The 17,941-nt window shown below is 38.6% G+C and overlaps 2 protein-coding genes across 3 annotated transcripts; both read right to left on the bottom strand.

Moving 5' to 3' along the window:
- Window positions 1–716: 716 nt before the first annotated feature.
- LOC131319890 (uncharacterized) lies at window positions 717–6,264 on the bottom strand. 2 transcript variants are annotated; one of them, XR_009198060.1, is made up of 7 exons: window positions 6,116–6,264; window positions 5,288–5,916; window positions 2,677–4,193; window positions 2,140–2,328; window positions 1,844–2,021; window positions 907–1,504; window positions 717–871 (listed from the first exon to the last, which is right to left on the bottom strand). XR_009198060.1 is itself a non-coding variant. In XM_058350322.1 (6 exons), exons 2-6 carry the CDS (start codon window positions 5,886–5,888, stop codon window positions 969–971), a joined length of 3,021 nt encoding a protein of 1,006 aa, XP_058206305.1. In that variant the 5' UTR covers window positions 5,889–5,916; window positions 6,116–6,264; the 3' UTR covers window positions 717–968. The 2 variants fall into 2 exon arrangements, 1 of the variants encoding a protein (XP_058206305.1); XM_058350322.1 differs by having other exon boundaries at window positions 717–1,504.
- A 4,993-nt stretch (window positions 6,265–11,257) lies between these two features.
- On the bottom strand, window positions 11,258–12,393 carry LOC131319891 (heavy metal-associated isoprenylated plant protein 28). Its single transcript, XM_058350323.1, has 2 exons — window positions 12,076–12,393; window positions 11,258–11,752 (listed from the first exon to the last, which is right to left on the bottom strand). Exons 1-2 carry the CDS (start codon window positions 12,197–12,199, stop codon window positions 11,460–11,462), a joined length of 417 nt encoding a protein of 138 aa, XP_058206306.1. The 5' UTR covers window positions 12,200–12,393; the 3' UTR covers window positions 11,258–11,459.
- Window positions 12,394–17,941: the final 5,548 nt, after the last annotated feature.

Consider the following 17,941-nt stretch of genomic DNA (forward strand, 5'->3'; position numbering starts at 1 on the left):
TCTCTCTGTGTGATTGTGCTTTGAGGATTAAATGTGGAATAAAATTTATAAGAGAAGATGAACGACTATGAAATCATGCCCATACCCCTGATGAAAGCAGGATTTCAGATGCTGGAGATTCTTAGTTCCGTCACAGAGATTTTTCAACTAAATTATAGTAATTGACACTACCGGAAAATCTGCCTCCATTTTACAATTTATAAATCCAGTCACCTCAACGGCCAAACCAAAAAAGGAATAAGAACAATTGAAGTAGAGAAAATTGGGACAAGTTTAGAATTGAGTAATGTCCAGTTGGGCGGTGTATTGAAGTTGGTTCCAGCAAATCAGAGCAAATTCTTGATAGAATAAGTAACCCATAATTGGAAAGCCAGAAAATACTTGTCCTTAATATTATCTCAATGTACATTTCTTTATCCATGCAGTTGTTGACTACTACTACTACCTTTTACAAGAATTTACATGACATCCACTTCACCGATGAAAATATTTTGTCGCGTAATTTACTGTCAGAAACACTTTTAGGATTTATAACCCTCATGATACATCAATGCACAACCATGGATCTCATAACGCCTTTGATACGGGATTTGACATGAGTGCTATCAACTTCTGTGTTGGGTGAGTCCATGTAGAACATTGTTTGGACTTCAATGGTGGAGTTGGTCTCCCAGATTAGTCGGTCTAGGGAATCAAATACCGACAAAGACAGGAAATTGAATAAAAAAGATGTGTGCGTAATCTATTTAAGAGTGAAGACTTCATGCAACAGATAACAAAGGTTTTTTCGGTGCAAATTAAGCCAAAAAGCTATATACAAGTCAGGATAAATATTGGTTCACACCACAAATATACACTAGTCTCCATATTGGTTCACACCACAAATATACACTAGTCTCCGGAAAGTATAATGCAAGCCAAAAAGTTGTACTTTTCCGGTGTCGAATCAGAACCCAAGTTGAGGTCAATCAGTTCTGAGATGCAAATCCATCCTTTCGAACATCTTCCCAATCCGATGAAGAGCCATCACACCAACCTGACGGAAGCCAACCCCCGAACCTGTTGTTCCCACAAGATTGCATCCCCTGATCATCTGCAGCACATACATCCAACTCCTTCATAGTTTCATAATCAAACCGACCTATACATGAGCCAAATTCGTTCCTTTTATTATTGATGACACTGGAGTATTGCGAATAAGGTTCCACAGTGACGTCCAAACTACCACCCAAGGTTGGGTATCCTAATAACGGCCAATCGTATCTCCCTTTTGCGGTTATAGAGTTTGAGTTCTCAGCCCTGCATTTTAGGATTTGGAATCTAGCCAATGCGGAAGCCTCAACATCATCAACCACCTTGGTTGTACTAGAAATAGAGGAATCATTGATGTTATCTGACAATGGGCTATCCTCAGACTGCGGTATCACTTTCTGGGTTGCATTTGGATTGGGAGAAACCTTGGAGGTCAATAACTTTTCAACAGCCATAGAACATCCGGCCACATCTGAAGCAGAAGAAATTGAGTTACTTCTCGGATATTTTACCTTTCGGAATCCCAAGGCAAAGAAAATTAATACTCCCCCCATCCCAAATTGCTCACCCTTCTTGGAACCCGTGCATTTTGCACTCAAAAATTAATGTATTAACATGATTTGTTTTTTGGAAAAAATTTACACCGTTTTAAAGATCTCATTGAGAAGGAAAAATTGGTGTCATATTTTTTCCAAAAAAAATCTCATAAGTAAATTATTTTTTGCGTGCAAAACGCACAGGTTCCAAGAAGGGCGAGCAATTTGGGACGGAGTAGAGGTGACAGAAGCAGGTTTGGAGGCAGCATTTTAACCTTTTGCCTTGTATGACTTGCATTTCTCCATCTCAATCTTCATACGATTGAAGCGAGTTCTATAACTCATGGAACATAACGCAGCTTCAGCTTCGAGCCATAGATTCTTATACAAGACTGTTTCTGGTTGCGTTTCTTCCTCACAAGGAAAATCCTTCTCCAGGACCCCCTTTATAGCCTGCAGGCCATATCCATGACAAAAACTACGATTTTCTTGTTTGATATAACTGCAAGTAGAAGAAAGAAAGAACGAAATAAAGCAAAGAAAAATATGAAATAACAGATCAAAAACATACCTGGACCATGTTATCATCTTTCACATTATCTGCATTGCCCCTTAAAGAAAAGGAATCTGAAAATTTCTCAACCACCTTACCAGAAATATCCCTGTTCCTCTTCACCTCATGTGCACTGTCATGATCAAACGGACCCCGAGAACTAGCAACTTCTTCCTTTGTCACTGGAGGCCTACCTGCAATGACACCCTGGAGAAGACATTGTTCAGCTCTATAATAAAGCCACAAAATACATCCCGCAAATTCAAGATCTCAAATGCAAAGGAATTTCGTTTTGTGCATCCACATCCTTGTGGACAATGAAATCTTAAATTAAAAAAGACCAAAGAAACAAGTCATAGGACCAAATAAATGGCAACCTAGGAGTTTGGCAGAGCTAGGACAATTTCCATCATACATTGATAAAATCTCGATTTAATATCAAATATGAAAAGCGCCAGGTCTCAACAAACCATCCCACAACTGTGTGGTCTTAAAAGAAGCCATGACGTGCTTTTTAATTATCTTCTTGATGGTAATGATGGTAAAAAAGCATACCTTATCAGAATCTGGCAGGTTTCCACATTGATGGGAAGAAGTGCATTGTTGGGTGAACACTGACTTTAGTGTTGGGGTCATGTCCACAATCCTTTTCGAAACACATGTACCAAGATTGTTGATTACACGCTTAAGAACCTCGTGATTTTCTTCTGATACTGCAGAGGAGTCATTAGAACACTGAAATAGAAGCAACTCCGAAAGGTTACATATTGTATCGACCAGAATTTTGACATCCATTTTTGGCCTTGATTCTGTGGCGTGCATTTTGACCAGCTTATCAATATTTTCTCCAGAGCAAGGGGAAAATGAAGTACTTTCCATTCCAAGAAATGACACAGTACCATCTTTGGAGGCATCTTTAGTTTTCAATCCAGAGTGCGCAACCCCAACTTGCATCTTGGACTCTCTTTCAGGAATAAAGTCACCCCTGCCGAGATCCGGTTGTTTGGCATGAGAGAGTTTCACAAGAAGATCACTTTTTGGGCCATTGGGCAAATTGTTGTTGATGTCACTAGAAAATTGTACATCATTGCTGCTGCTTGATCCTGGGTAAATCAATCCTGCTTTCACAACATCAAATGAAGTTTGTTCCCCGGTTGGGCAAATAGCATTTGAAAGCTCCTCCTTGTACTCACTGTTTCCACATATATATGGACAAGAAACCTTCACACTATCATCAGCACAGGGAGGGCAAATATGAGTTTCTGGAGTTATGGCTTCAGAAGCTTCAGATGGATAAAAACAAGAAGCTGTAGCTCCTTTCCAGCAGGGTGAATCCACAGCAAGATTATAATTATCCAAACCCTCACAAGAATATTCCGCTGAACAAAGGCCTTCAGAATTATCAAGCTCCAGACTCAAGCCATATGGGACATTAATAGCAGGGAGTTTAAATTCCTTTCCAGTTTTGGTAGTGTATGAGAGCTCTTCTCTCCCAGGAGAGGGCGATGCATTGAAGATGTGGTTACTTCTTTCCATATGTAAGATGGGTCCACTATAATCCAAGCAACCTGATTTGCCATCACTCGAAGACAAAAGAGGCTCCTTTTGATTAGATGGATTATGGCGACCAAAATTCTTCTTGTTAATTGCTAGACCTTCAGATGTAGCAGCATTTGTCATTTTAGAACTAGCGCTACTGGAGGGTGGTCTGATGACTAGAGCAGGGGAATTTTTTTTCACTGGTACAAAGTCTTTCATGCAAGAATCCAGCGAGGGGAAGCATTTATCATATGATCCAAAATATGGGTTTTGATGAAAACAGAAATCCGTGGCTAACTGTAGAGATGGCCCTTGTACATGAGAATCCTGAAGTGTTGAGCTCGTTCCTGAGAATGATGTTCTTTCGGATACGGTGGGAATGAACATGGGATCTTGCGGTGAAGAGGATTCATTCAACTTTACTGAACTAGGAGTTACAAATTGGCTTCTTCTTCCCCACACATTAACATAGCTTTCGCGTGAAATGGCAGAAACTTCGTTGCATTTGCTTGGGCCATGAGTTGTAGAAGGCCCTACACAAGAAGCATAAATATCAAAGATTATGGGGATCACTGACTTGTTTAAAATAGATCCTACCCAACTATTCTAATCAGGTACATTCTTTTTGTTTACTTGCCCCTTTAAAACAAAAGGATCTAGATTCTTCTAGAAAATGTGGCTGTAATAAAAAGGGAAATAGTAAACTTTCCATTTCATTTTTCAATAGAATTACCAGTACAAAGTTAAAAGGGAAAAATGCTGCTCTAGTCCCAATAATTTTATCATAACTGCCCATAGTAAAAAAACAACAGCATAAGGAAGTAGGAAGAAATGATGAATTAAGGTTGTGAATCAAATAGAGGATTCAAAGTTTCAAACATACCTCAGATAGAGTGCCTTTTAGGTTATTAAGCCGTAGATTTGACGAACTGACCCGGACACTACTAGATGCAGACAAAGAGACTGGGGTATGGGACGTGTTAGTCTCCAAGAAAAGGGATACTACTAACTTGCATTGCGGAAGCATAATAATGAAAGAATAAAAGAGGAAAAGTATTCACAAAGCTAACTCAAAAAGGGCAAATGACTTGGGCACATAGGAATCGAAAGCATACACATTTTTTTACAAGTAGGCTTTACCAAGGACCGCAGGAAATGTACTCCCTTTGCTCACAAAATTGGCTTCTTAGGGTTACATCTTTCTTCTTTTACTGACAAAAAGTAAAGAAACAAAAATCCCAAACAAACCAATACCACATTAACAGTGACGTCAATTTCTCCCTACATATTTCACTAAGTATGTTATATGACTTCACATGTGTATTAATGAACAAGATAAGAGGAAGTTCAATCAGGCTTTTCTTCTGTGTATACTACAGAGTTTCGAGTGAAAAGTAATGTGCTTGCATTCTCAAAACAACTAAATCCCGAAAGTAATCAGGCTGATCACCACAGAACTACTAGCAGGCTTTTCGGCAAGGATGTAAAAATTGCTATCAAAATAGAACCACAAGCGTCAATTAAAAAAATGATGTATATTCTTAACTATTGAAAATCGAAAGGCATGACATACAAGTGAGGCCTGAATAATTATAAAGACTCCATATTCCAAACATAACGATGATACCTTGTGTGATATACTCCTTGGAAACATATGAACCAGGACCATTGGTCTCCTCGTCAGCCAATCTGTTGTTCCAACCGCAACCCCACGAAGGCATGTACTCCAGGCCCGATAAGCTTCGAGTGTAATCAACTTGCGAATTTCCACCTAAAGTGGCACCACAGGAAGTTGGCAACACATCATAGCTAGGTTCATTAAGGGCCACCAAAGGGATAGCATTGTCGCCCGCAGGTGACACCAATGGAGTATAATTTGGTTCAGCAAGAACACAATTTTTGGGGTTTTCACTTGAATACTGATGAAAAGAAAATGCATCAGTTGCGGTCGTGACACCGGGGTTTAAGGGAGGCATATGGGCATTGGTTGAACTAACAGATTGTGAACCCAAGTATCCATACTCATTATATGAAGAGTCTGGATATTGCCAATTATGGTAAGAAGACTGGAAGGGCAGAGCAGCATAAGATGGTTCAGTGAAAGGCACAAGTGGGTTTGAATTGGGTTTGGGATTAGACCGGTCCACGGTAAAAGGAGGAGCTAAAGGCGATAAATTTGAAGACGATGATGAAGAACCTGAATTACCCATAAACCCTAAAGCCATCATATTGGTTTGTGCAAAACGATCGAGTCAACTGGTGCAAAACCCACAAAAAAGTGAGAGTTAACAACGCGATTGTAAAGAGCAATCAAAAATCAAGCAGGCTAAGGGGTAAAAAAGATCAGCAGTAAACAACGAGATACGATATGAAAAGGTATGGAATTGAAACATAGAACTAAAGATTATCCAGAATGTAAAAAGGAATTAAGAATGTTTATGTGGGAGAAACATACGGGTGAGAGAAAGCGAGAGAGCCGAAGAGGAAGCAGAGTCCCCTCTCACCCTCTCTCTCTTGGCTCTTCTTCCTTCTATGCGAAGTTTTGGCGACTTCGTGGTGTCATTCCTTTTGTCATCGGCAGGAGCAGGGGACTTTTTGGCTAAATAATTGGCTTACTTTTTCTTCTAAAAAATCAGCTTCATCCAAGATAAGAGCGTTTACCAAGCATCCAAAATTACTTATGAAAATTTCTAAAGTGATTTTTGACGCTTCGTAAACGCCCTTATCGATGTCGGATGGAACTAATTTTTAATGGAGACTTTAAGCAAAATATATTGAACAAAATGAGCGGTTCCGATTATTTTTATTAAACCCGAAACGGGCCCAAACACTCACTGTACGCGCTGTCTGTGTCACTTTTGTTGTACCAGCAACATTTCTGATTTTCTTATGTTAATTACTGTATTAGTTTGACTTGACAAAAGAAATCAGGAAAAAAAAAAATTATGATCCTAACCTAAGTTTTTTGAATAAAGACAAAAAAAAAATTGATTTATTGCCTTATTTTTTTCTTTATTCAAAAAATATTGGGTTTCGATTGTAATTTTTTATATTTTAGATTTCTCCTGTTATGACGACACAATAATTCACGAAAAAATTGACGAAAAACTAAAAAGAAAAAAAAGGCCAATGGGCTAGCCAAAAAGTCCCTAAGATTTTGGTTTGGTAAAACTACAAATGCACCCCCAAAATTAAAAGAAATTATTCAATACCCCGAGAAAAAGTTGAACAATAATTTGGACCACACATTGACGTGTGGTCTACACACTGTCTACTATTCGTGTTTAATGTGGAAATATCCATTTAATGTTAACGCAACACACATGTGTCTTATTTGTGTTTAATGTCTAATTTGGACCACGCATTCACCTGGGTACGAGCTGTACTGTAAGTGAGCTAAAAGTGCTAAATTTTGAATATTAGAAAAAAGATAAAAATTATAATCTACAAAAACTTGACTCAAAACTCTCAAATGAGATTTTTTTTTTTAATAAAGTCAAAAAAAAAAAAAACATGCTCTGTTGATGGGCCAGAACAACATGCTCTGTTTGTTTCAAAAAAAACACAACATGCTCTGTTGCTGTCTTGCTGATAAACATGAATAAGACACGGGATTGTTCATCGGGTCGAAACACAGGATTTGGCCGAGGTTCAAGTTTTCATTGCCTTTTATTGGGGCTATACATATTCCTGAGTGGTGCTATTTGCACCGATCGGAGCATACCGACGGTATACCGACGGTCGCGCGCGGCCATCTCCAGCTACCGGACGGCCTATCCGAGCCGTCCAAAAAATTTAAAAAAAAAATCCGAGGGACCCAACGCGGGAATCAACGGCATCCGATATGTGTAGGGTACTTGATCTAAACACTCTATTTTTCGTGTATATACATCGGATTTTTTTTAAAAAAAATTTGGACTGCTCGGATCGGCCTTCCGGTGGCCGGAGATGGCCGCGCGCGGCCGTTGATACGGTTTCCCTACATTTTTGATCGGTACATATAGGATTTTCCCATATTCCTAACCAGGGGTAGCTGTAGTAGCGAACCCCTCGGTTCAAAAAATACACTGGTTTTGTTTGTTTGGGAGTTTAGTTTAGTTTAGTTTTGATAGTAGATAAAAAGAGAAATAGGGTAATAATTGGAAATAGAGGTAATGATTGGAGAGAGATAGAGAGAGATGAGAAAGTAATAATTGAAAAAATAGGATAATGATTGGAGAAAGAAATAGGGTAATAATTTGAAAACAAAACTAAAACTAAAATGAAATGGGAACCGAACAATTTTGCATATATTTTGATTGTTTTTCCTTTGATATTGTTTGCACTGAGGCAATCACACAAAGTCCGTTCGAATGAATTTTCATTTAAATTTGTGAGTAAACATATCATATAGCTCAACAAAACAAAATAAATTAGGCCCGATAAGTTTTCTATCATACTCCCTCCGTCCCTTTTTAAATGTCATGCTTCGTAACTCCAACTTATTAAAAAGACATCATCATTATACATTTCACATCAACTTTTTCCTCCACTTTCCTTACTTACCCATCATTATTACACTTTTATTCACTAACTTTTCAAAATGGAATCTACTTTTTAGAGACAAAATTGACAATGTACCAACTTTTACCCACTAACTTTACAAAATGGACACTTATTAAGGGACAGCTCAAAATAGAATATTGGACTCTAAAAAAGGGACGGATGGAGTAATAAATATCTTCGTAACGTAAAGTCTTTTGTAGACAATTTTTTTTTTATATATTTTTGACATCACTGAACTAAAATCATGTAGCCGTCTCTACTCTTAACACCACACTTACATGTGGTGGGATCTTAGTTTAGGCTTAGACATAGGTTCTATAGAGTCTTTTTATAGATAGTAGTGTGGTGGGACGAATCAATAATCTCTGACAGATGTGAGAGAGTACCATATCTACACCTCCATTTTGTTCGAGCCGGGACGGGGGGGGAGGGACTTGAGAAAATCCAAGAAGGGAATAACTCTCCTATCATCAGCTCAACAGATAATCAGATATTCAAATTTAATGCACAATCAAGGCACTTGGAATTGTTTGGCTAATTGGTAGGTAGGACGTTAGATACATCTGAATGTGCTTTGTTGCTCAGCGGATTTGGGATGGGGAGAACGCAACACACATAATGCGGGTCATCACTTGTCACTCACCTAACAAAAGTATGTCATTATGTCTGCCCCGCTAAATATGTCGCCGCATAATTTGTTGGAAGCATCACCCGAATAATGGCATGTGATACTTTGAGAATATCGTGTTGTTTTAAGGGCATAATGTCCCCTTCGGGCGTCGGGTCTCACATACGTAATTAGTTGCACAAATTTTGTTTTCCAGTTAATTGAACTTTGATTACAGTCACCAAGCAAAGAATTACTCAAAAGTTAAATACGTTAATTACCAAACACTTTTAATTCTCTTACATTAATTAGAAATTCTCTTCAGCATAGAAAAGCTTCTCACAGCAGAGCGACGAGGAATAAACAGTTCATGAAATAAGCCAAAAAAATCTTATTGCTTCTCCGTTACAAAAGTTACATAAGTAACTCTTTTTTTTCCGTTGAAGCGTACAAGAAAGAGAAAACAAGGTAAAGCCTAGTAGTATTATCCTACAATCGGCTAACTCAGTGCTAGTAGAAGCACCAAAGGCTTAAATCACATGATCGGCAGGAAGCCATGCATCCACGAGCCAAACGAATTGTATAAGCTCCTTTCAGAAGTAAATAAGGAAAGAAGAAGAGCCTTGAGCAGTGACTGGTGAAGCGGAAGCAAAACGGAGACTGCTCCTCAAAAATTGAACTCCCATTCGCATTCGCCCTGGTACCAAAAGTTGCTCCCTCCATCTTGCCATCAGTGCCACCCCGCAGTCCTCCAGTAACTCCACCATCATTCCCACCTGTATCATTCTCTGATCTCTCTCTCTCTCTCTCTCTCTCTCTCTCTCTCTCTCTCTAAAACTCTACTTCAAGTCTATCCCTCTATTTTTGTTGTAATCCCTGAACTTGAATTGTTATCTATGAATATAGTATAGTACTGTTGTGAGTAAGAATGGTAGTTTGGCAAATGAGTTTGGTGAGGAGTTGAACTGTGTTCGCGCGGCCAAACTTCTAGTACTGCTATACAACTTTTATAGTAGTATTTCAACAACCATTAATAATGTGTATTGACCATTTGAGCTGCCCTTTTTTTTTTTTTTCCTGTTTCTAAATCTTGAGAAGTAACGTGAGTCGTGACAATAAGAATGGCTGAAGAATGGAGCGGGCTGCCGACAGCTTCCGGATTCTTCAAGTTTGTGTGGACCCTCGGCACTACTAACTACCATTTTGGGACACAAGACTTTCCTTGTCTCTGCTTTCTTTCACCCCACATCCCTCTTGTCTGCAGGTTTGAATTGGTATATTGATGATTTTAATTTAATAAGTAGTGTAATTAAGTTAACAATCTGGTTTGACATTTTGGGGCCGCCCTGATGTAGTTTAACATGGATAAAATAGATCAGAGTCCCGGAGTACCACGTATTCCCCAAACCATTTATGTTACGACACATTTTACGGTAGAGACATTATCATTCACTTTTGTTGGGTGGTTGAGAGACAAGGAATGACTCACAATGTGTAGTGGCGATCTTTTATTTGTTGGGAGTACCACGTGGTACTCCAGGAGTATTGTATAATCAGCTAATAATAGTTCATTTGGAGTTTTTTTTTGTGAATCGATAGGAGCGATCATTTACATCATATATGAAGTACAAACCCGGGAGACTATAACAATTGTGAGAACACAAAAAATAACCAAGCTTAACAACTCAACTAATTAATAAAAGAAATAAGCACATCATAGGAAATAAATAATGAAAATGCTCCTTTAATGAGAGAACACCCATACGCAGGTGGAACGATTTGAATTCTTGACCTTCTAATGAAACGCAAGATTCCTCGTCTAACTCATGCATTAACCCCAAGTTGGTTGTTCATTTGGAGTTTGCATAATGAAGGATAATCTTTTGTACTGTATTTATATTCAGAAGATAGGAAAAGCCTAAATAGTAAATTAAATTGATTATGCAGAACATACCACATAAATTAAGAAATACACGAAGTTTCCCTAGTCTGCAAAATTTTCAACGCTTTGCTTTAGTACGTAAATTTGGTCGTAAAGAAGAACCCATTTTCACATACCTAGTTGGAACCAAGAAATAACCCTTCCCCTCCCCCCCCCCCCCCCCCCCCCCCCAATTAATTTGACAATGTGAAATCGGTAGGAACTAGCTACTTCCTACACTTCTGAATTTGGAAAAGTCTAGGCACACAGACATTAGTGCATGGATCTTGTCACTGATATTTTCAAAACAATTCGAAGCACGTGGTTTTACGAAACAATGAATTAAAGGATTTGTTAAGGAAATATAGTCCCACATTGTTTGAAGGTGGAATGTGTGATCACTTAATATAACGTATAACAACATCTCCACTTAGCGCCAAGTAGTTATGAGTCGGATGTAAAATTTAAATCACGGCATGGACTTCACGTGCATCAGACTTGTAGCAAGTATTGTATCAGACTGGTACATGAAGAGTGATCATTTGTTTTTGCACACTTATCTTGACAATGCTTCGAATTACCCAAATTGAGAAGTACTCAAGGACTGTGGTTAAGGAAACCCAATCGCTTTAACCACCAGCTTATTTTTACGTATACATACGATAGCACAAATCCTATATAGTGCCCAAAATAACATCGTTTCTCTCTTTGGATAGAGATTAATTTTCAGAAGGAATCGGATCTCATGAAGACTTTCTTCAATGTTAATTTCCAGCTGAGAGCCCGAGCCTTAGACAGGGTAAACGATATCGAGCGTTTAGGAGGGAGAGGGCGGGACGGCGACCGTGGTTTTGTTTGTGCATGTTGTTCCATTATTCTTCCTTCAGTACTGTCTTCTGGATTCCAGAAACAAGCTTCTTTCCTCTTATTCCGTATGGTTGCCAGAACGTCGTATTTGTTGCAGATTCCCCACACTGTCACCTTCTGTTGATTGAAATCCACGTTCACTGAGTATATTCCTGCACAATATTAGGGCTAACGTTTCATTCTACGTAAATAATGAATCAATCATCAATCAATAAATATATGTCACTAAACGGAGAAACTTCGCGAAAAAACAATGCATGAATTCAGAGTCCGGCCAGCAGACATGATCTACTAAGCGGCCGACACAGGCGGCGCGCGCCACATTCATAAGAGAGTGATTTTTGACTACCCTAACGAAATTTTCTGGAGCCACCACTGTTGGCCGAGTTTACAGATCTTATTCGGACTGGTTCGACCTGACATAAGCATTGATGTCAAGTACTGGAACTAAAAGCACTATGGGATTGATTATTACCTCTGAAATGTGATAAAGCCTTCTTAACTTTCTTCTCGCACCCATAAGAATACAAAGGCACCCTCAATTCCACATACTGAGCCTCTACGTTATTGCATGCCGGCACAATTTGCAGGTTCTCCATCCGAACCTCAAAAATATGATCACCGGCCAGTTAAGTATTCGATCTGTTCTTGTTTGACGGTTTATATGGTTACTGCCGCCGTCCAAACCTTAAGATTTGTAGATGCCCTCCATGTGTTTGTTTATACGTAGGGTTCTGGAAAGCAGCGATGACACGTAAATTTGGAGAGTCCATGTGGATGAAAAGCAGAAGACGCAAGCCCTAGCTAGCTAGATTCCCTATAAAAGAATGGAAAATACTATAATACACACTTCTTATTTGGATGTGTATCCTATGCACTCCAAAATATAGTGAATTATAGAGAAAATATTACGAATCGTATTGCTAAAAAGTTATAAATCGTATAAAGGTTACGAAATACATCAAAATGTTATGAATTATAATGAAAATATTATGAATCGTACTGCTGAAAGGTTATAAATTCTAGAACAAAGGTTATGAAATACACTAAAATATTATGAATGAACTATAAAATAGGTGCATATATATGGTACACCCTTTTAAGAAGTGTGTATTGTGGACTTTCTCTAAAAGAATTAGTGTTGGGTTAATTTATGTAGCTTAATTCAGCCTGGTTTGCGTTTCTCTAACTGTTAGGGCTCGTTTGGATGCGGGACAAGGATTGAGGGTATTATTTATAATGAGGGATAAAATAGTATGGGTATTGGTTAATAAGAGAAGACCCACATTGATGTGATGTTTATGGAGGATTATTAAATAGTAGTTGGTTTGGATGAGATATTAAAAATGGAGGGATAAAATAGTATTTGGTTTAGATGAGGGATAAAATAGTACTTGGTTTGGATGAGAGATAAAATGGGGAGATAAAGTTATTTTGTATTTGAAACAGAGGAGAAGGGGGTATTAATTTGGCCTTATCCGGGGGTATTAACTAATAACGTACACCCCAAAACCCACCAATAAATAATCAGCCTGTATGGGGGTATTAGCCGGTACAAGAGAAGAGGGGGGAAACCTAATACCCTTGTGTTTTTTGGTTGCCAAACCAGGTGATAAACTTGGACCCACGGTTTTAGAAGGGGGGAAAACTAATACCCCTTCTCAATACCCCATCCAAATGAGCCCTTAGGGTATTAGATAATTAGTGATGTACATCCTCGGTTATAAATACTGTATTCTTCTTTCAATACTTATGCAAAAATGGAGTGAACCGCGGATGTACTCAGCTACACAATTGGAGAACCACGTAAACATCTCTGTGTTCTTTTTGATTGTGTGCTTCACTTAATTATTCTTCACATGTTGTGTATGTTGTGATTGGCCGATTTCCCACATGGACCAAGGATTTTAAAAATAGGTTATTACGTTACGTAATGGGTTTTTCAGCCTTCCGATATCTTTACGCCCCAATAAACCAGTGAAAGAAAAAATCGCATGCGTCCGTATCGACCAGCTCCCGTTATGAATCGATCTGTTACCGATTCACGGCCGTTATAGGTGATTATGGCAAAAGAAATTCTCGGAAATGATCTATGAATTAATGACCACTTGCGTATCATTCGATACTCCTGATTCCATTACCCTCGACCATTACTTGTCTCGATACCGTTATTCATAACTTTGCCGGGGACGTGGCTGATGGCTCTTTCAGTTTTTTTTTTCCTCTTATTATAGGAGTACGTAGTTGTTTATCCTTAACTGTTGGTAGTGGGCTAGCTTATTTAAGTTAGTTCTAGAGATTTCTGTTGTGGATATATATGCTTAATTCCTGTTTGAACAAGGATATGGATCATGACTCGGACTAGTGTAAGGATGCGTCATTCAATCATCTCTGTGGGTCAATACAAAAGGAGAATTCCAACCCCTTTTCACAGGATTTGGACAGTCTACGAGTTTTTTTTGGGGTCAATCCATGTGGGTTAATAAGTTGCTTAGCAAAGAAGTAGTAGTTGTTGATTTGGAAGGCCTCTAAAGAGTAATACAAAAGTACACAAGGCATTTTATGCACTCTGAATTTGGCGATTGATTCTCATTGCATGTGCTTTTTTGTTTGGTAAAATTACACAAACACCCCCTCATCTATTCGGTTTAGACATGGACACCCCCTAACTTTTAAAAATGTCCATACACACCCCCTCATCTTCTACCGTTACCCAAGGAGCACCCTTCCGTTTGAATACCGTTTGTTGCAAGGCACATGTTAATACTTTTGCCAAATTTTAGACAAAAATGCCCTTTAATGGCAACATATACCCAATTGCCTTTCATACATCATTCCTCATTCTCACTTTATATCAGAGATTCTCTCTCTCTCTCTCTCTCTCTCTCTCTCTCTCTCTCTCTCTCATACCGCATTCCTCATTCTCACTTTATATCAGAGATTCTCTTTCTCTCTCTCTCTCTCTCTCTCTCTCTCTCTCTCTCTCTCTCTCTCTCTCTCTCCTACGACAGCCATGGAAGGTGGCAAGTGACAACAATAGCTATCGTAGCCACCATAGCTACACCAACAACAGATCTAATAGCTGCAGTTAGAGTTACAACTCCAACCAAACCCAAAACTGGGTTGATTCCTACTGCCGTTGTGGAGAAAAAGCCCCCTTGAGAACTTCAAATACAAAATGGATGACAAGCAAATGTAAAACAACAAAAGCCCCAATTTTTAAAGGTTATCAAAGTCACCACTATACAACACCTTTCAAAAAACCCTATTATTCCCAAACAAAAACCCTAATGTATTCATATATCATATAATATGAACATATACATCTACATTTGTGCCATTTAATAAAAAAATCTAGGATTTTTTTTTACATATAAAACATACCCTCCAAAGTAGAGTTTGCCACGATCTAGGGTTGGCCACGATCTACAGCTTTTCTACAGTTTACATGATCCGATATTCTTCAAAATTTAGGTTTTCTTCACGATCTAGGGTTAGCCATGATCTACAATGCAAGTTGAAGAGGGAGAGGAAGAGAGACAGAGGCGCCATGATCGAGTAGGGTGGAGAGAAATTTCTGATAAAATGAAGTGTGGCGTATGCTTGTTGCTCCATTTCATAACAAAGGGTATATTTGACATTTCGTTCATTCCGTTAACGGCATTGAGATTTTGTTTCCTTTTTAGTAGATGAGGGGGGTGTGTGTAGGCGTTTTTAAAGGTTAGGGAGTGTCCGTATCCAAACCAGATAGATGAGGGGGTGTCCGTGTAATTTCACCAAGGGTATATTTGACATTTCGTTCATTCCATTAACGGCGTTGAGGTTTTTTTTCCTTTTCAGTAGATGAGGGGGTGTGTATGGACATTTTTAAAGGTTAGGGGGTGTCCATGTCTAAATCGAATAGATGAGGGGATGCCCGTGTAATTTTACCTTTTTGTTTTCTTGGTTTTGCTATATGAGATAGTGTCCCTCGTTAAGTTATCTTAGATACCCAATTACCCATAATCAAGTCATTTCATTAGATTTATAGGTTGAGCTAAAACCAAATAAAACGGCTTTTTTGAACCACATGGGTTGGCCTGGTAGCCAGGCTTGATAATTTAATATATGTATACATGTTGCATGCATGCCCGGGTCGGGTTCATAAAGTGTGACTACAATTAAATAGAAGGAAGAAAGGCAAAACATCAACAAAAGAAGAGACAAAGAAGAAAAGAAGTAACATGCATGCACAAAGATAACCATTGAAGTAGTAGTGATCGATTTTGTTCATCTTTTAGCCTAAAAGCAACAAATGCCGATTCAGCCATAGCCCATGTAGATGGTTTACCTCTGACATAGGCTAGGACAGTTGATCTCAAAGAAGCCCTTTCTCAACCCTATCTCAAAAACCCTATATCAAAAGTCAAAACAAACAAACACAAAAAGAGGAGAACAAAATATGGACATGGACCTTATATAAACTTCTATCCTCTCTAAACACATTGATCCACTCCGTAGAACTTCGAGATTAGATCAAATTGATATGCATCCTTTAGGAGTTAGTTCTATGAACACAGATATTCCATCAGGCATTCAGACACAAATGAGTCTGCAATGTAGATCCCACACTCTCGGACGACAAAGTCAGGATCCATATTGGGCCATATGTGATCAAAATATTTTCCATACCCTTTTTTTTTTAAGAGTAAAACAGATTATATTTGCCTCTACTCTCTCCTCTTGGCTTATTAAAAAAAAACACCAAACAGAACTTAAGGATGTGATTGTGGTTGGTGAGTATACGACAAAAATAACTGACTGGGACTGATATATAAGCTGACTCACCCACCGCCACGTTAGGATGCTCAAATGGGTCCGGCAGTGAGTACTTCGTCCATCGTGCCGTTGCTTTACATACTCAGAGGATGACTCAGATTTTCCTATTAGGGAGACCAATTGTAGGACCTACCATGTGAAACCCACGCCCTTGATTTTCTCATCATCAAGGGAATCTCCTTTTCCGTAACCGGATATCCGGACCAACTTGTCTGCATCTCGACTAATTCCGAGGTTCTGAAGTTGACAATCGTACAAACCCTCCAGTAACCATGACGTTTGGAATGTTCTGCCTTGCGTAATTAAGAATTCGAACAAGCGCTTATTAGCTTTCTCGTACCCACTAAATCAGACTCTTCGGGTTATCATAAAGGAATCTCTCCTACGTCACTGCATTATCAATATCAATCCATGATCAGTATTTGCAGTTCATGTGCATTCCACCAAACCTAACCAGAAAAAACTGACCAAAACAGAAAAAACTAGATCGAACCTAATAACATAAGGAGTGATAGACGACTTCCAAGAAGAATTAAGTCAATGAAAGCAGTGTAATGCGAAGATAATTCTTATGACCTGCATTAATCTTCTCAACGATCGAGTATTGAATAATGTACACTCCGATATCATCGAGATGAATCCGTAAAAAGTCCCCCCCCCCCAAAAACCCCCAGCTTTGTCTCTCTCCTTATCTCAGATTCAACTAAACGGGATCGACCAATAGTCTTTTTAGTCTTTAAATTCCGAGAGAACCTTGTCCGCCTCCAAATCAATTGCATGCCCCGATCAACCATGGCCATAGTTTCTAAATGACTACTGTCGCATCAGTATATATGTATGAATTTTATGGGTAAATTTCAGAATTCGTATATCGATTTTTCTGGCTAAACTTTTTTCTAATATGGCAAGGTCGTTTGTTTATTCTCAAGCCCCTGCCTTAATTTCATTCACTACTCAAAGCTTGTCTTTGTTATTCCAAATTAATGCTGGTCCTTGTGATGGTTGGTGCGTCCCATGTTACTTGTTACTTGTTAAGTTCGAATTCCTGAAACTGTACGTGCTCTTGTATATAATATGGATGTGTTTTTAATACTTAATTTTCTACTAGTAAAATTCCACCCTTTATATCTGCTGAAACAGTTGAGATTCCATGAAATCAGTATTCAATTCCATGTCACTTTATTATTCTCGTGATATTACAATTTACGATATCAATCTGTAAATCTTGTTTCAGGGGTCCTCAATTTGTGTGATCAGTGGGTTCTATAGCAAGGTTATGTACCCCTATAGGTCCAGCTACAATGCATTTTTTCTTCTGATAACTAGATGTTCGAGCCAACTGCAGGGTATGTCTTTGTGATGGAAGATTTAGTTAAATTAGCCACCAAACTTTTTCCACTGCCAACAAATAGAACATATTCTGAGCCATTCCTCTTATATGAATAGGAAAACCGTATAGTACATAAATGTCATATGTGTGTGTGGTGAGTTCATGCTATTGTCTAAACGGTATTTTCGGTATT

This window comes from Rhododendron vialii, chromosome 3a (genome assembly GCF_030253575.1).
Source record: "Rhododendron vialii isolate Sample 1 chromosome 3a, ASM3025357v1".
Lineage (NCBI taxonomy): Eukaryota > Viridiplantae > Streptophyta > Magnoliopsida > Ericales > Ericaceae > Rhododendron > Rhododendron vialii.